This window comes from Odocoileus virginianus, chromosome 31 (assembly GCF_023699985.2).
Source record: "Odocoileus virginianus isolate 20LAN1187 ecotype Illinois chromosome 31, Ovbor_1.2, whole genome shotgun sequence".
In the NCBI taxonomy this organism is placed as follows: domain Eukaryota; kingdom Metazoa; phylum Chordata; class Mammalia; order Artiodactyla; family Cervidae; genus Odocoileus; species Odocoileus virginianus.
Genome location: NC_069704.1, coordinates 10,314,881 through 10,334,060, shown reverse-complemented (window position 1 = coordinate 10,334,060; position 19,180 = coordinate 10,314,881). Strand labels below are relative to the sequence as shown.

General features: G+C 45.8%; 1 protein-coding gene across 2 annotated transcripts in view; it reads left to right on the top strand.

Annotated features, from left to right (window-relative positions):
* Positions 1 to 15,123: 15,123 nt before the first annotated feature.
* SNX30 (sorting nexin family member 30) overlaps positions 15,124 to 19,180 on the top strand; it is a 103,424-nt gene continuing 99,367 nt past the window's right edge. For both annotated transcript variants that reach the window (XM_070459274.1, XM_070459273.1), the window contains exon 1: positions 15,124 to 15,716. In XM_070459274.1, coding sequence (XP_070315375.1) covers positions 15,561 to 15,716 — 156 coding nt within the window. In that variant the 5' untranslated portion in view covers positions 15,124 to 15,560. The remainder of the gene's footprint in view (positions 15,717 to 19,180) is intronic.

Here is a 19,180-nt window from a genome sequence, read left to right as displayed (position 1 = left end):
ACTGTAAGGAGATCCAACCAGTCCATCCTAAAGGAGATCAGTCCTGGGTGTTCATTGGAAGGACTGATGTTGAAGCTGAAACTCCAATACTTTCGCCACCTGATGCGAAGGATTGGCTCATTTGAAAAAGACCCTGATGCTGGGAAAGATTGAGGGCAGGAGAGAAGGAGATGACAGAGGATGAGATGGTTGGATGGCATCACAGACTCAATGGACAGGGGTTTTGGTGGACTCTGGGTGTTGGTGATGGACAGAGAGGCCTGGCGTGCTGCAGTTCATCAGGTCACAAAGTAAGACACGACTGAGCGACTGAACTGAAACTTGTAGAAATTTTTTACTGCTGTGCAATTGCAATAATGTGTATTTAAGAAGTGGATATACCACATCTCAGATCAAGAAGTCACTCCTTGTGGAATTGCCTAATGCCAGCACAGTAGAGCTACATGTCTATCAACACGTTGGATATTCAGATCTGAAACCACAGTTTGAAAAAGGAAAATGTTGAATAAAGTTTGCAAAATGTAAACTCTTAAAAAAGAAAAAAAGATCTATGTTTCACTGGACATCTTGGTCAATATGCCAGCTCAGTCGTGTCCGACTCTTTGCGACCCCATGGACTACATATGGCCCACCAGGCTCCTCTGTCCATGGGATTTTCCAAGCAAGAATACTGGAGTGGGTTGCCATTTCCTCCTCCAGGTGATCTTCTTGACTCAGTGACCAAATCTGCATCTCCTGAGTCTCCTGCGTTGGCCAGCAGATTCTTTACCACTGTGTCACCCATCTATCTGTCAATAGTTCAGGTAAGTATATTGTTGTTGTAGTCTCACAGCTGTGTCCAATTCTTTGCAACCCCATGGACTGCAGCATGCCAGGCTTCCCTGTCCTTCACTATATCCTGGAGTTTACTCATACTCTTGTCCATTGAATTGATGATGCCATCCAACCATCTTGTCCTCTGTCGCCCCCTTCTGCTCCTCCCCTCAATCATTCTCAGCATCAAGTTCTTTCAATGAATTGGCTCTTTGCATCAGGTGGCCAAAGTATTAGAGCTTCAGTTTCAGCATCAATCCTTCTAATGAGTATTCAGGGTTAGTTTCCTTTAGTATTGACTGGTTTGATAAATATGTAAATCCTACATATCTACTAGTGGAAAGTCCAAGACAAAAGGAATGCGTGTGATAGACCTGGGGCTCTGTTACCTGATAAGGAAATTCCAGGTAACAGTCTGTGAGGTGCTTCCTCCTGAAGCCAGTATGATAACTTGTTGTTTAGTCACTAAGTTGTGTCCAACTCTTTTGTGACCTCACGGACTATAGCCCACCATTCTCCTCTGTCCATGGAATTTCCCAGGCAAGAATATTGGGGTGGGTTGCCATTTCCTTCTCCATCTTCCTGACTCAGGGATCAAACCCGCATCTCCTGCATTGGCAGAATTCTTAAGGGCTGGACCACCAGGGAAGTCCAAATTGATTGACTTTAAAGAGAAACTTTTCTTTTGCCACTGTTCTGTCCCTTTAATTAAATAGATTGAACCCGACTGTTTTCAACGGGCTCCGTAGAGGATTCACGATACTTCATTAAGCCCCTCTTGGGCCTGGCAGCCTGAGTGCAGTGTAGTGCTCTCATCTCCTCTAATGTGGTCACCTCTAAGGGACCAGGTTTCCAGTACATGCCAGTGTTCTCAAAATCCCCAGAAGAGTGCTAAGCAGGTACACCTGCTGATGGATCTTTAAACATAATGAAGTGGAAATGTGCCCTTCCATTTCATTTATTCAATAGAAGTTTAATAAAAATACAGGCTGAATGATGTGTCCTTTTCTATAGGATGCTCTTGAGTGTGTAGGCCAGAATCTCACTTTTGCTTGAAAAGCTGATCTAATCCTTTCGTCAAATAATGCTTTATGGACTCTCACTGTGTGTTGCTAGTATGCTCTTCAGCAGTATGGTTCTGTCAAAATTCAAGGCCTTTATTCTTCTTAAACTATTGAACTAGCACTATTAATTACTCCCCAAATTTGGTTCCATCTATAAATTTAACAAATTTTGCTAAAAGACTCATTTTAGATTGTTAATGATAAAATGCCAGCCCTATGATGAGGGACTGGGGGCAGGAGGAGAAGGGGATGACAGAGGATGAGATGGCTGGATGGCATCACCGACTCGATGGACATGAGTTTGAGTAAACTCCAGGAGTTGGTGATGGACAGGGAGGCCTGGCGTGCTGCGGTTCATGGGGTCGTGAAGTCGGACACAACTGAGTGACTGAACTGAACTGAACTGAACTGATGCTTCTCCAAATTCCCTAGCTACTGCTGCTGCTTCTTTTTTTTTAATCTTTTGGCCATGTCATGTGGGATCTCAGTTCCCTGACCGGGGTTCAAACCTGTGCCCCATGCATTGGCAGTGCAGAGTCTTAACCACTGGACCACCAGGGAAGTCAGAAATCCTCTAGCATTCTTGAATTTTCTTTTTAATTTTATTTTTTACTTACAACCCTTGGCCAGTTTTATTCTTTAGGAAAGGATGACTTTAGGGAAGGATTGCATTTCTATTGAGACAGAGGCATTTGTGTGTGTGTGTGTGAGAGAGAGAGAGAAGGCAATGGCACTCCACTCCAGTACTCTTGCCTGGAAAATCCCATGGACAGAGGAGCCTGGTAGGCTGCAGTCCACGGGGTTGCTAAGAGTTGAACACGACTGAGCGACTTCACTTTCACTTTTTACTTTCATGCATTGAACAAGGAAATGGCAACCCACTCCAGTGTTCTTGCCTGGAGAATCCCAGGGACGGGGGAGCCTGGTGGGCTGCCATCTATGGGGTCACACAGAGTCAGACACAGAGTGCGACTTAGCAGCAGCAGCAGTGTGTGTGTGTGTGTGTGTGTGTGTGTGTGTGTGCATACGCTCTCAGTCTTTCAGGCCCCATGGACTGTAGCCCTCCAAGCAAGAATACTGGAGTGGGTTACCATTTCCTCTTCCAGAGGATTTTCCTGACCTAAGGATAGGACCCACGTCTCTTGTGTCTCCTGCATTAGCAGGCAGATTCTTTACCCCTGGCACCACCTGGGAAGCCCCCCAAGGTCTTGTGGTCAGCATGTAATCCTGAATTCTGGAACCTATGAATTAAATGTTGCCACATGGGAAAAGGGTCTCTGCAGATGTGATTGATTAAGGGTACTGAGGTGGGGAGAGTATCCTGGATTACCCAGGTGAGCCCTGAACACAATCACAAATGTCCTTATAAGAGAGAGAGGAAGGGAGAGTTGACACAGAAGAGAAGACTTGTGATCACGGAGGCAGAGACTGCGGTGATGAAGCCACAAACCAGCTAATTCCTGACAGCTCCCAGGAGCCAGAAGAAGTAAAAACATTCTCCCCTTCCTTAGCTTCTGCACGAACTGATTTTGGCCTTCTCATCTCCAACACGGGGAGAGGATAAATTTCTCTTGTTTACAGGCCCTGAGTCCGTGGTCATCTTTTATAGCTTCAACAGCAAAGTGATACATTGCTTTTCACTCAGAGCATGTGTGAGAGTACCTGAGAAACAAATGCTGGAAAGACTTTTTTGTCTGAGCTGCATTTTCATGAAATGCTCAGACTTACAAAAATATATAATAAGGAAATAGACACTGTGGAACTTACTTTACTGGCCTAAAAAAAAAAAAAAAAACATTTCAAGTACATTTGAATTCTTCCAGACACCCTTCCTCCACTATGTTCCTCTCGATCCATCTCTGAGGTAAGTCAGTCTCCTGAATTTGGTTGTCATTGCTCCAATACATATCTTTAAATTTTTGCTACATTGTATTCCTAAAATATATTCAACTGTTTAAAACTTTATAAAAATGTGAACATTCTATCTTGCTATCTATATGATATACATATGTATATGTGTATATATATTGTTTTGCAATTTACTTTTTTTGGTAATTATCTGAACTATTTCCTTGAATACTTTCTACATGCAAAGTAGCATATTGGGCAATATGGATGATACTAGACAAATCAGACAGGAAAATTTTGCACCAACATTATCCTGTTAAAACAGCTATTACAGTATTTCCCCATGGTTTTAAAGGAAGGCTCCTACTCAGTAAGGTCAGTCCAAAAAAATGCAGAAAGCTTCAAATAAGAGTTTATTGGGGGGTTTAAGAATTGCAATTCTGGAGACAGACTTGGGTAAAACCAGAAGAATGTTCTGGGGAAGAGAAAGTGTCAGGGGCTTTGAAGACAAAAGCCCTGACAGAAGAATACAAAGTACAGAGCCATGTACTCTGACAGAAGAAAGGGAATAATATTTATCCTGAAGGGGTGGCTGTCACAAGTTGCTTTAAGGTGAGGGTCCGTTAAATATCTTGAATTTCTGGAACTTTGGGCAGATGCTCTGGATGCCTGTGTTAAGACAGTAAGTGGTCAAAGGTCAGATTTCCATCTGGGCTGAGATGTACATAAGGCATACTTCCTCAGGGGCCTCCCAGCTGTGTTTTATTTAAAGAAAACTTTTAGATCCCACCACACAGCTGAAAGGATCTTCGTCCCCCCACAAGGGATCAAACCCGACCCCCCAGTAGTAAAAGCGCAGAGTCTTAACCACTGGACTGCCAGGGAATTACCCTGGCTACCCCTAAAGAGGTCTCTTAGCAATACTGACTCCATTTTTATTTTTCTTGCACAGTATCTACCATCTAATATCTAAATATGTGACTATAACTATGAGTTAATAATATGCCTATCTCTCTTGTTACACTGATGCAGTTTAAAGCATGTGATTCTCCCAGAGCAAACATCATTTTATCATTTTGAGAAATCTTTTCATTGGCAACACCAGGTATAATCATTTTCTATACTTTACTCCCAACACCTGTAAGGCAATAGAACTCCTACTTATCTTTACAAGATTTTCAAGGTAAATATGACGATACTTCTCAAAATTAAGAATTGTTTACAACTTAATCATAGAAAAAAAAATTCACAAAGTTGATACATTCAGATCAATATGTTGAATTTATGTGACACTGATGTTTTGGCAAACTTGGTCACTATTCACAGTGGGAAGAGGATGCCTTTAGCAGTTGCATGCATCTTTGGGTTTGCTTGCCTCTTCCACCAGTTTCTCTATTCAGGGTTGTAAACTTTCATCTGCATGGCACAATGTGAAGTCATTTGGCTTTCATTTGGCCCAGTACTGCCAATAGGCCCAAGCAAAAGAGGCTCCTGCCTCCGTGTTTTAGATGGTCTTGCATAATACACACGTGTACACATACACATTTGTTTTTTTTTAGTTGGGGGCTGATTACTTTACAATATTGTAGTGGTTTTTGCCATACCTCGACATGAATCAGCCATGGGTGTACATGTGTCCCCCATCCTGAGCCCGCCTCCCACCCCGTCCCTCAGGGCTGTCCCAGTGCACCGGGTTTGAGTGCCCTGTTTCATGCATCAAACTTGGACTGGTGATCTGTTTCGCATATGGTAATATACATGTTTCAGTGCTGTCCTCTCAAATCATCCCACCCTCACCTTCTGCCACAGAGTCCAAAAGTCTGTTCTTTATATTTGTATCTCTTTTGCTGTCTCGCATATAGGGTCATCATTCTAAATTCCATATATATGCATTAATATACTGTATTGGTGTTTTTCTTTCTGACTTACTTCACTCTGTGTAATAGGCTCCAGTTTCACCCACCTCATTAGAACTGATTCAAATGCATACTTTTTAATAGCTGAGTGATATTCCATTCACACGCACCTTTAAGGAACAGATGAGAATCTCTGGCACTAGGCACTGGCCCAACACAGCCTAGAGCCTAGAATATCTGCTCCTAATACTACTCAAGCTCCATGGAAACACTTCGTATCTCTGGCCCTCAGCTTCTAAACAAAAGGCAGTTGGGCTGAAATGCTGTGCAGGTTTATCGTTCTTGTCCCCATTGAGGTCCGGGTTGGGGAAAAACCCAGTCTTCCTCCTGTGTGTCTCCTTTACACTACCATCACACTCACAACACTTCTGACAGCAGAAGCGTGTGGGGGTTTTCACACAGTTCTGAGATACTAGTGTGCTGTGTCAAGTCATGTCCTACTCTTTGTGACCCCATAGACTGTAGTCTGCCAGGCTCCTCTGTCCAGGGGACTTCCCAGGCAAGAATACTGGCAGGGGATGCCTCTCCCTCCTCCAGGGGATCTTCCCAACCCAGAGATCAAACCTGCGGCTCCTGCGTCTGCAGCCAGATTGTTCTTTACCGCTGAGCTACCTGGGAAGCCGGATACCAGCTGAGTGCTCAGCTGAATTTAACTGCATTCTGACACCATCCACCTGAAGATAGCATTGGACCCGACAGGGGAAGGGCTCAGTCTCGAGAGACTGCCCCCAGCACCAGCCCAGTCCCCCCAGTCACGAGTAGTAGGTCCGCAGGTCACCCACAACTTCTGTCTGACTTGGCTACAGATTGGCAGTTCCGGTTACCTCCTTTCCACCAGGATTTGATTATATGCTAGAAGAAATCAAAGAGCTCAGGGAAATACCTGTGTTTAGCAGTTTATTAAAGATTGTGATAAAGGATACAGTTGAACAACCAGATAGAGATACATTAGGCGAGGTCTGGAAGGATCCTGAGCTTAGGAGCTTCTGTCACTGTGGAGTTGGGGTGTATACCCTCCTGGTATGTGGGGACTTCACCAGCCTGGCAGCTCTCCAAATCCCATACTTTGGGATGTTTATGGAGGCCTCATCATGTAGGCATGGTAAATCATTAATTCCATTTCCAGCTCCTGTACCCTCTCTGGAGACTGGGGAATAGGTCTGAAAATCCCAAACTTCTGATCATGACTTGGTCTTTCTGGCGGTGATTTAACTACCATCCAGGAGCCCACCCAGAATCACCTCATTAGAACAAACCCATTCCTATTACCCAGAAAGTTCCAATGGATTTAAGAACCCTGTTTCAGAAACCAGAGTCAAAGGCCAACAATTAGAACACCAGATGCTCCTGGTGTTCTTATCACTTAGGAATTCACAAGAGTTTCAGGAACTCTATGCCAGGAACGAGGTGGGGAGTGGAAGGCAGAAACCAATATATATTTTTTCTATTTTCTCACAAGGTCAAAAATGGACACTGCTTTTTGGTGCAAGGAATAGTTAAGGAGCAGAAGTCCTTAGGTAAGAGAGAAAACAAATTATTAACTTCTAAATACCAGGGGAATTCAATAAATTCTTGCACAACCAACAGTCATTTCTCTTTAGTGCTGAATGTCCATTTTTTTTGCTTTTCTTCTTATTCTCATTTGTGATTCTGGAGTTGCTCATGAGTTAGTACAGCTGGACTATGGCTGAGGGACATTTTTGCAATATTAAACAATTAATAATCCTCTCATTTGTATATGTATTGGTTTATATGTACTATGAAAGTGAAAGTGGCTCAGTCGTGTCCAACTCTGCGACCCTGTGGACTATACAGTCCATGGAATTCTCCAGGCTAGAATACTGAAGTGGGTAGCCTTTCCTTTCTCCAGGCAATCTTCCCAACCCAGAGTGAAGCATAATACTGATTCTTTACTGTCTGCCTCTAGTTATTGCTTTAAGAGATGGTAAAAGTTGCAATATAAGTGATAATTTATGATAAAATATTTTAATATACTATGATAATCATTTATCATATGTATCCCCATTTCAGTGTTTTAATATGATATGTAAAATTTGATTCATTTTTGAATCTAAATATTAAAAATTTAATTAGCAACTTCAGTTGTTTACTTACCAGAGAACATGTTTTCTTCAAATTGAAATTAATTTTTAAAGCTCTCTTGAGAAGTACAGTCACTTAAGAGACTTTGTCCAGTTTTACATGACTTTCGTTAAATTAAACAAGGAGGCCATTAGGCTGAGGCGGCTCTAAAGCTGTGGCAAACCCCAATGTAAGCCTGTAAATGACTCGAGGTTATGAAATTGAACAACCAATCACTAACAGCCAAGTAGTCTTTGAGTTATAGACAATCCATCATTTCTTTATTTCTGCCCTTTCTCTATAAAAGTCTTTCCCCAGCCTTTATCCATGGAGCACTCCTAACCACTTCTGGTTTGGCGCTGCCTGATTCAAATTGATTTTTGCCTGGATAAACTCTTACAATTTTAATAAAATACTCTTAGAACTTTTAATACACCTAAGTTTATCTTTTTTTTTTTAAATTGGAGCATAGTTCTTTTCAATGTTGTGTTAGTTCCTGCTGAGCAGCGAAGGGAATCAGCTGTATGTACACATATATCCCCTCCTCTTTGCATTTCCTTACCATTCAGGTCACCAGAGTAATGAGTCGAGTTCCCTGTGCTATCCAGTTATTCTCTGTAGTCATCCATCTTATACATTGTAGTTTTATGTGCCAATCCCAATCTCCCAGTCACCTCAGTTTATCTTTGAACACACCATTTATGTGAAAAATCTTATCATCTTATAATATAAATATTTTGCAGATATAAAGGCAAGAGTAATTAATTTTATAAAATGCTTATATATTTATTTTGCTACTCATATTAAATATCAACAGACCCCCAGACATGAAAAATAAACTTTGTTGTCCTTGATATTTAGACAGCTTTCAGTCATCTGGGGGCTTACCAGGTGGCACTGTGGTGAAGAATCTGCCTGCCAATGCAGGAGACACAGGTTCTATCCCTGGGTCAGAAAGATCCCCTGGAGAAGGAAATGGCAAACTACTGCAGTATTCTTGCCTGGAAAATTTCCATGGACAGAGGAGCCTGGCAGGTTACAGTCCATGCGGTTGCAAAGGGTTGAACACAACTGAGCACACACGCACACAGTCATCTGGATCTATAATCTGGCTGTGTGTGTGTGTTAGTCACTCAGTCATGTTGTATTCTTTGCAATCCTGTGGACTGTAGGCTGCCAGGCTCCTCTGTGCATGGAATTCTCCTGGCAAGAATCCTGGAGTGGGTTGCCATTCCCTTCTCCAGGGGATCTTCCCAACCCAGGGATTGGACCCAGGTCTCCTGCATCGCAGGCGGACTCGTTACCATCTAAGCCACCAGGGAAAGCCCATAAATCTGGGTCCTGAGTGTAACCGACAAGGCCTCATGCCTGCAGTTTCACTACTTCTGTATAATGAGGATGAGTCTGTGGGCCTGCATGACCATTTATCACCCTGTGTATAAAGCACAGAAGGGGCTGGGCAGAGCAGGCCTGCCCTGGGCCACCAGGGTGGCAAGGATCCAGGAAGAGCTGGTGGTGTTCAACAGCTTTGGGAGGGCATGGGACCTCTGCCTTAGGGAAGCAGGAACTCTGCTCCTCTTCTATTTTAGAGCTTTTCCTACATCTTTAGAGAGTAGTGTTTTTTTCTTTCCACCTTTTTTCTTTTTCATTATCATTACCTCTAGAGGGGAACGATTAATGAGGTTTCAGATTTTCCAAGCAAAAATAACTAACTAAATACTAAAGAATCAGATTTTGTTGGGTGGGGCTGAGCTTTGCCAGGCCACAGCCATTGTAATGTCTAAGACTATTTGCTCCCCTCACCGCCACCCAAGAACTGGTTTTCACCTCGCCTCTTTGGGAATGCACATTATTGAAGGATGCTGCTGCTGCTGCTGCTGGGAACGTTACTTGCCACCAAGGGATGCTCTCTTCTTAGACTTTCCCCTGCCTGCTTGTATTCCTCATCTTCTGAATCCCTAAGGATGAGTTCAGCTGCATGTTACAGGGATCCCCATTAAACTGCCTGAGACTTTAGGGATGTGTGTGTGTGTGTGTGTGTGTGTGTGTGTGTGTGTGTGTGTTAAAAATATTTATTTATTTGGCTGTGCTGGGTCTTAACTTGGTTGCCGCTCACAAGGATCTTCGGTCATTTGACAAGGCACGTAGAATCTTTAGTTGCAGCATTCAAACTTAGTTGTAGCATGTGGAATATAGTTCCCTGACCCGAGATTGAAGGCGGTCCCCCTGCATTGGGAGTGCAGAGTCTTAGCCACTGGACCACCAGGGAAGTCCTGGGATGTGCATTTTCCATTTAAGAGGTCCAGAGTTAAGTGTAGTGGCTCAGTGATGCCATCAAAGACACATTTTGCATTTGTGCACTCAGTGATCCTAGGGGTGTTGGGAACGTCTCGCTGGTGGCCACAAGATGGCGGTAGCAGCTCCAGACATCAGGGCCTCACAAGGCTGCATTTGAAGGGAGAGGAAGACAGACAGGACCACAAGCAGTCATGAGGGGCAAAGGAGGGGCAGGCAACTCACAGCTGCTCACATTTCTTTCTCTCCTTCTTGCTTACTTCCTCCCTCCTTTGCCTTTCGGCTTTACCTGAAGTAGCATTCTGCTAACCCACAACCCATCAGGACGCATCTAGGTAGGAGGGGCATGAGCAGTAGAACTAACTGGTCAACCTCATGCAGGTTACTTACCACTGAGCCTCATCTTCCACACTTATGAAGCGAGGGTCAGAGACTAGATGCCTTATGTAGGTCAGCTTTTTACTGAAGTATCACATAAATACTCACATATCAGAAAGGTGCTGCTTGATGAATTTTTACAAAGGACTAGCCCCCAATATCATTACCCCAGAAATCCTCACAAAGGTAACATTATTCCACTTTTACCTCAGTCTATCAGTTTTGTCTGTCTCTGAACTTTATACAAATAGAATCAGCTGGAGACCTTCTTTCATATCTGGCTTTTTTCACTCAACACTATGTTTGTGAAATTCATTCACCATGTTGCATCTTTTTTTTTTTTTTGGCCACGATGTGTAGCTTGCAGGATCTCAGTTTCCCATACCAGTGATTGAAGTCAGACCACCGCACACAGCGAAAGCCTAGAATCCTAACCACTGGACCACCAGGGATCTTCCCACCACGTTGTTTCTTCATTCTTCTTGCGGTGTAACATTATATTTGTGTCATTATGCTGTTGACAGTCATGTGGGTTTTTTCTAGTTTTGGTTACTATAAATATCTGCTTCTATGGAGATTTTTGAATCATCTTCTCTTTTTGGGGGAGGGGGCCATGCTGTGCAGCTTGTGGGATCGATCTAGCTCCTTGACCAGGGATGGAACCCATGCCCCTGCATTGGGAGCAAGGAGTCTTAACCACTGGACTATAGGGAAGTCCCTCTGGAATCCATCTTTTGATGAATATACATATGCATTGTTTGTATGTTTTAGGGGTGGAACTGTTGCGTCATATGATGTCTGAATGTTCATTTTTTAGATGCTTTTTAAAGATCATTCCTCATGATGGAACCAAACACTATCATGGGTCACACAGCTAATAAACAGGCTTTTCATTCTGTCCAAAGATTCACTAGTAGGACTCAATACTAAGGCTTCCAGTACTCATCAGCTTAAAACCCTTCTCCAGCCCAACCTCAAATGGGTAGACACTACAAAGGAGTATACGTACACCTATGCACTCCAGAGCCATCTTGTAAAGACAGTCAGGTAACAGGCATCCCTCTATACTGGCAATGAATCACATTTCCGTGGCCAGATGAAGCTCCTGGAAGCTTGCAGGGTTAGCTAGAGAAGTAGGGGCGGGGGGAGGGGGGGGCTCTGGAAAACATCTACTCCATTGTGAGGGTCTTTACAGCCAGAGCTATGATATGAAACTGTCAGCAGATAGTTCATCTAGGCTTTTCGCCCAGATTTTAAGCACCTGGTAAATGGTCAATAAAAATAAGCATAAAATTTAGGGCAAAAGGACCAAATAATTAGAATTTTATAAGAGAAAATTGCGTTTCTAAGCAACTTTTCATCAAACAGGAAAATTTTCCAAAGTAACAAGTTTAAAAGTGCTATTGACAAAAAGAGGCACATCAATATATGATTTAGAGAAATGGGTGGAGCTATGAGAAACAGTATTTCTTAAAGTATAGTCTGTATAGACCAGAATCAGCATCAGCATCTGCTAGGATGTTTTATTAAGACCCCAGATTCCAGACCCCATCATTCCTAAATCAAACTCTCTTAGGTGGGTCTAGAAAGTTGCATCTTAACAAACTCACTGGCGGCTCTTAGGCAGCGACTCCACCATCTGTATTACATTCCCTGCTGCAGAGGGTCTCCATGCTTTCAAGCTAGGAGCTTCTACATGGAAAGATGAAATGATCCTACCATTTACCCACAAGCCTCTCTGCTATTTCTGGGGTAAGTTCTAATTTCTTATTTACAAAAGGCCTCCAGTTGGACCTTCTGGCTTTTGCTTTTTCCTGGGACATCACTGGCTAAATTCAACTGTGCACACAATTTTGCCTCTGTTGGCGATAGTGCCTTCTCAGTTGCCCCTCTTGTTGGAGGTGGCCCACTGTGGCTTTCTACATGTCACTTTGAATGCCCTCTGAAAACCTCCTTTGTCCTCATCAGCCGTCCACTTCAGAAGTGGTGGTGTTATTTTGAGGCAGGGTTTGGGATGTCATATAAAATAAAGCCATGATTGTATGAAAAACCAGAAGAGGATAAGCAGCTAACACAAACATGAATAAGGCCTAAGCACATGCTGTACCAGGGGAGGGAGAGAGAATGCTTCGCTGTGAGTCTGCTTTGTCTCTGAGGTCTGGTGCTCATGGAAAGCCCTGATAGACTTGCTCTGAGGTTTCAGGGTTCAGGTGTACTTACCGCATTCTAGGGCCCAAGGCCCTGTCTTCTGGAAGGTTCCAGCCTAAGTGCCCAAGATTCCTTATGAGCGGGGATGAGGGGACAGGGAGGTGGGGGAAGGCCCCATGCTGTGTTCTTGGGTTCTGCTGGCACCTCGCCCATGCACGCTCATCCAGTGCATTCTCCTCAGAGCTGAGCCCTAGAAACCCAAGCTCCCCTCCATGAATTCCAGTCAACAGTACCACCTTTTGCTCCGATACAGACACTTCCCATTTCCTCCTTGCCACCATGTTGCTTTGAAAAACTTTTAGTAGAAGCAGAGGCACATAGTCCGGGACACTTGCTCTATTTCAGTGACAGTTTTCCACCACAAAGAACACTGAAATACAGCAGGAAATGGTGAATATGAATAGGCAGTCCTAGGCTAAATTTGAACGGTGGAAACTGTATTCCAAAATGTTTTCCATAGAAGTTCACTTTCTTTAGTTTTGATGACTACCCACTGGATCATTGTGGCCACAAGCCATTGACCAGCCAGGAAACTGGAAAATAAACTGTTTCATATGGGCTTTCAGAGACTCTGTTTTGTTTTTGGTTTTTTTAAATGGTAGGAGCATAGAAAAATGATACACTGACCCCAAATGAGCAAATAGAGGAGTTTGGAAAGTAGCATGTTTATGAAAGCTTTATGATTATCATTTCATAAGAACAGCAGAGAAGGCACAGAGGAAAAGAAAGGGGATTAAAATTTAGGGAACATCTATCCATGCCAGCATTTTGCTGGGAATGTTACATAGCAAATGCTATTTTGCCCTCACAACCACCAAGTAAAGTAAGCTTTATTACCTGCTCCCTGTCCTTTTTGGTTTAGGAAGTGGGTTCATTTAGGTTAGGTAACTTGCTCATGGTCACCCACTTAAGAGTTTGCAATCAGGAATTCAAATATTGGTCCCTTTCACTCTTACCTGGCATTCTGAAGAGAAAGCTCTGTGGAGTCTGAATAAAACAAGATCTTGATTATGGGAAGGCGGCATGGGTGTTAAAAAAAAAACTATTCAATAAAAACAAATCTGTTGTACATTTATAGATCTCTCATGTCTAGTTATATTCATACTATTGGCTTTAATTGAACAGACAGACAACAGGGTCTGTCATAGTTGTAAGCATCCCTTGAATATAGAAGTTTTAATTTTATTCAACTCCAAGAGAACTGGACATTGGCATTCCCATGAGGTAGATTTAGTATTTAAAATTGTTCTCAGTATCCTCTGAGTCCTATTCTCCTCCAGCAAGGTAGACCCACATTGGGGGTGGGGGGAAGGGAATAGATGGTAACTTGAGGACTAAGGTGGGATGATTTAGACCAGGGGAAATAAGGGAAGGTCTCAGTGAATCCCTGGGAGATGTTTTGGGCCAGCTTTAGCTCTTGGCATTCTCCTCCTGCTAAAGTATCATTTGTTTCTTTGGAAAAAATCATGTGATGGAGACCACAGTGAATCCCAGCTTCAAGATTAGCCAGGTGATGGAACTTCCCTGGTGGTCCAGTGGCTAAGACTGTGCTCCTAACACAGGGGACTGGGTTTGATTTCTGCTCAGGGAACTGGATTCCATAGGAGGCAACTAAAGATCCCACCCGTTGCAATTAAGACCCAGGGGAGCAAAAAAAAAAAAAAAAAAAAAAAAAGATTAGTCAGGTGAAACTGGATAGACCTAAAGAGTTTGGGAAATAGATCAGGAAATGTGGTCCCTTACAAGGGCTCCCCTCCCTGTTACTGCAGTATCTCTCTCTTCTAAGATGGGCTTGATGACCTCTACTGACTTGGCCCTGAACACAGAAGCGGTGAAGCCAGGTAAAGTGGAGAAAGGTGGTGAACTTCCATCCTCAAATAGCCAAGTAACGCCTCGACTATCTTCATCCTGCTCACGAAGGTCAGAGTCCAGCCCAGCCAAAAGCCTGGAAAGGAAGCACAGAAGCATGAAAAACAACGTCAGGGAACCTCACCATGCTTTCAAACGGCAGTTCGGTCAGGGTGTGCGTTTAAGAGTCATAGATCAAGTGTAGCACTCGCTTTTTATTTACTGATGCTCTCTCTTCTGAGGTTCTACCTTACATAAACCCGGTGAACTGCAGAAGCAACAAGGCATGGGGATCTCAGCGTGCATCTGATGAAATCCACAATGCCTCCTCGAATTCCCTTGTAGGTTTCCCCGCCCGATGTTCTGTGCCCAGGGAGCCTCATAACCTTTTATGCCATTCTTATAAAATGCTTCGTAGTTCCTTCTATCTTGGGTTTGAGAGGCCAGAAAATCCCAGCTCACGTGCGTGTCCCTAAAGCCCCCGCCCAAGCCCCAAGCGTGGCCGCCCCTAGGCGTAGCAGTAAACGCTGCTGGAATGGAACAGGGTTCTCCAACGTCTATTTCCACCTCTGATTTCCGTTAAACATTAGCTCCGGGATCTGCGCGCAGACCCCAAGGGGCCGGCCTCCGGGAGACGAGCTTGGACACTAGCCCGACCTCCGCAGAGGGCCGGGGGCGCACTTCCTGCGGGACGGCGGGCGGGGACGGAGCTGACCGCCTCCCCTTCCCCGCCCCTCCCGCGCTCTCCCCGCCCCCTCCACCTCCCCCTCCCGGGACCGCCGGGCGCCGCGGGGGCGGGGCCGCGAGCTGGCTGGGCGGCGTGGCGGTGCGGGCCGGGCGCCCGGGCTAAGGTGCGAGCGGGCCCGCCGCAGGCTCGGGTGCCGAGCGGGGGCGCGCGGCGCGTCTCGGAGCGGAGCAGCCCGGCCCAGCCCAGCGCGGCGCGGGCAGACGCAGCCGGCGGGTGGCGGTGGCGGCGACGGCGGTTCCCGACCCCGCTGGTGCTGGGCCTCCGATCGAGCGCGGCCTCGGCCGGGGCGCTGGGGGATCCCGCGGCGGCGGGCTGTAGGAGGAAGCGGCGGCGGCGGGCGCGTCCCGAGCCGAGCGCGCCATGTCTGGCGGGCCCCCCAAGGCCCTGCCGTCCACGGGGCCCCAGTCTCTGCGCGACATGCCGCACCCGCTGGCCGGCTCCAGCAGCGAGGAGGCCGTGGGAGGCGACAGCACGCCCAGCCCGGACCTGCTGACTGCCCGCAGCTTCGGCGACAAGGTGGGACGCGCGGGGCTGCGGGTTGGGAGACTGGTTGGGCTCCCGAGGGAGATGAAGGATCTAGAGCCCCGCTGGGCACCGGGCCGCGCCCACCCTGGCGCCCGTTTCCCGGCGGCCGGCGTGTCCTCGCCCCGGAGCCTTGGGAAGAAGCGTCTCCTCACTCCCGCCCCCGTGGGGTCGCAGCCGCGCAGGGGGAGCGGCCGGAACCGAGGGGCTGGCCGGGCTTGGCTGGTGTCGAGCGCCAGTGACAGCTGGTGGGGAGGGGTCCCGCCTGCTCGTTGAGGCTGGAGGCGTGGGTGCAGTGCTCGGCGCGGGTGTCCGGGGATGGGGTTCCGGTTCCTCCAGATGCAGTCACTTGTAGCTCCGCCAGTTTGCTGGGACTGCAAGGAAAAAAAGAGTTAATGGTTTTTCGTGGTCTTAACTGCCAGAGGCTTCTTAACCCCCGTCTGTCACGTGGGGAGTGATCTTTGTTTAGGTTTGCTGTGTGTTGGGGAGAGTCACCTGACCCAGATCCCCGCCGGCTGCGGGAGGAGAGTGAGTGCCCCTGTGGTTTTCTGTCTGGGGCTCCATTTACCTCTGACGGTCTCCCACGCTGTTTAGGCTTGACAGAGGCTGGTTTTGTGGCTGATGGGAAGAAAGGTCGCCCTTTGACCTCCTTTGTGTAGAGGGAGGTTCCTGATTCTCTTAGAGCAGCATGACCCTCCTGCTGCTATGAGGGACAGGAGAGTCCACTGAGGGGTTAGGGACGGCATCTCCCGTCCCCCCACAGGCATTTCAGCTGTGATCAGGACTCAGCAGTGATTGTATCAGCGCTGCTGTTGTGACTTAGTCACTAATTGCAGAAATTAGAGTTGTTCTCAACACCTGTGATCAGGATGTTCTCTCCTATTAAAATACTAAGCGAATGCCTCTTTGTCCCAGTACTGAATGAAATCAGGAGGCCCAACGTTCTTTCCCCTTTAGATGGGAGGACGTGTGGTGGTGAGTAAAATGAGTGTGAGAGCACTGAGACGTCAAAATAGCCAGGGAGTGGGACTTGATGAACCTTCCCGAGAGCTTTGTGAAAGCAAAGAGTAGAGTCGGGGGAGCAGGGGGAGAGACAGCATTAGGAGCAAGGAAACTTACAGAGCTAATGAAACCAATGGGTTGAGCAACTGGAGGTATGTGTTTGTCTCTTTGTAAATATTTCTCTTTATTTTATAGAACATTATAAACTATGTGAAGGCTTCAGTTGCTCGGAAATAACTTGCCTATATTTGCTATTTAATAAGTAATTGTTGAATGATGATAATTTGTTGCTTTCTTATGGACAGAGAACTTGGTCCTGTGTGTGCATGTAGGATAGGAATTGAGGTTAAGCTTCTGATTTCTTTTTCAGGTCTATATAGGATAGTGAATTAATTATCTATGGCTGTGTAACCAATTACTCCAACGTTTAGCATCTGAAAATAGCGTCTGGGTCAGAAATCTGGGAGCAGCTTAAATCTCAGTGGTTCTGACTCAGGTCTTTCAAGAGTTCCCTTCAAGCTTTGACAAGGGCTGCAGTCACTGAAGACTGGATCAGGGGTTGGATTCCAGCTTCCAAGCTCACTCACTTGGCTGTTGTCAGGCCTTAGTTCCTTTCCATAAGCCTGCTTGAGGTGACAACTGGTTTCCCCCAGAGCAAGGAATCCAAGAGATGGAGAGATCCCAAGATGCATAATCTCAGAAGTGACATAGCTGAGCCATATTCTATTGGTCACAGTGGTCATCACTGGTACAGTCTGGAAAGAAGGTATGAATCTCAGGAAATGAGAATTGTTGGGTCCATCTTAACTAATTGCTTAAGCTAATTGCTTAATGAACCACTGTTGGACTCAGAAGTGTGGGCATTTTTGCTAAGTACTGGAAGGACAGATGCCCTGTACCCCCAGGATCTAGTTGGTGGCCCCGAAGTCAAGCTTAAGGCTAATTACCCCTGGCTTCCTTTACAGGGACAGTTCCCTGAGAAAGACAATCTTGAAGGCATTATTTATTATTAATTATTGAAATATTTAATAAGTCTCATTAGAGCTATGTGGAACATCAAAATGACCTCACTCCCAAGGGCCTGATTTGTAGTGAGCCACTTTTCCTTAGAGGCTTATAGAGCAGTAGAATTTCTTTCTCTGACTGGGAGGAACATTTTCCTTGAGTCTTGGCATACACATATGTTCTCCTAGCTCTGGAGAAATTTTTGCAGAGAGAAGCTTATCAAGCAACAGAGGTGAATTAGGACCTGTGGAAGGAAGCCTTCGCTTCGCCCCGGTTTCTCTTGCCCAGGAAATATCAGGGCCATTGGAGGGCAGGTAGGAGCATTGAGTGCTATGGTCTGTCTTTGAAAAGAAGCCTGTGTCTTCTTGCCTTTTGGGGCCTTGGGGTTGTGACCCTGGATGCCTGACTCATAGTCAGTTCTGGACCTGGAGAATGAGTGTTTGACAGGCTGCTTATAGTGGAGGGTTATTATATTCTGCAGAGGTGAATTGCTTTCTGTAGTGCTATGAACAGGGAAGCCTTGCATCTCAGTCCAGCAGACAATTCTCACTGGCCTCTGGAGTTTTGGGAAGGAAGGAAAGACCAAATGTGATGGCCTTTTCACCCACAAAGTCTAAAATCATTCAAACCTTGGTGTGAAGGGCAGAATCCATTCTGTCGGCCAAGGGTTGCTAGGAATTCTTTTGATGCTAGCTAAGCTCACCAGGTTTTCTAGCACTATATCTTTTATCGCTGCCTGAAATATAAATAAACCACTCAGCCCATTTCTCTTTTTTACTTTCACCTGCAAACCACTGTGGGCTTGCTTCTCCAGCTCTTGTGTTCCTCCCAAAATGTAACACCAAGTCCTCTCAAGCCCCACCTGTGGTTAACAACTCTACCCACATCCTCAACCTCTTCACTGAACTCTTCCACCTACTTCCTGCCCGCTTAGGTTACTGCTTCCCCCGAAGTCTCCAAAACGGAGGTATCTTTTCCTCCTCCACTCCACTTATTTCAAGTTCAGGCAATGAGGGTCGGGGTCCTTTCTTCCTCCACTCTACTTATTTCAAGTTCAGGAGATGGTGGTCGGTGTCCTTTCTCTCCACTGCCTCTTAAAGACCAAGTGCTGCTCCTTTGAGGCTCATGTCGTATTTGCTCACTCAGGACGTGTTTGAGGGCCTCCTACAAGCCAGGCACTGTTCTAGGAACTCAAGTCAACCAGCTGAAAACCCCTGTCCTGGTTGGGTATATTTTTTAGTGATTTTATGTAATGCTGTGAAAGGAAGTCAAACTGGAGGGACGGGGAGAGTGTTCAGGATCACTGGCTGTACAGAGGTGGGTTTGGGTAGACTTTATTGAGAACCTGAGATTTGAGCAGAGAATTTGAAGGAGGTGAGGAAGTTAGTGAGTGGGTGTCTGGAGGAGTGTCCCGGTGGAAGAAATAGCCAGAGCGAAGTCCTGACGGCACC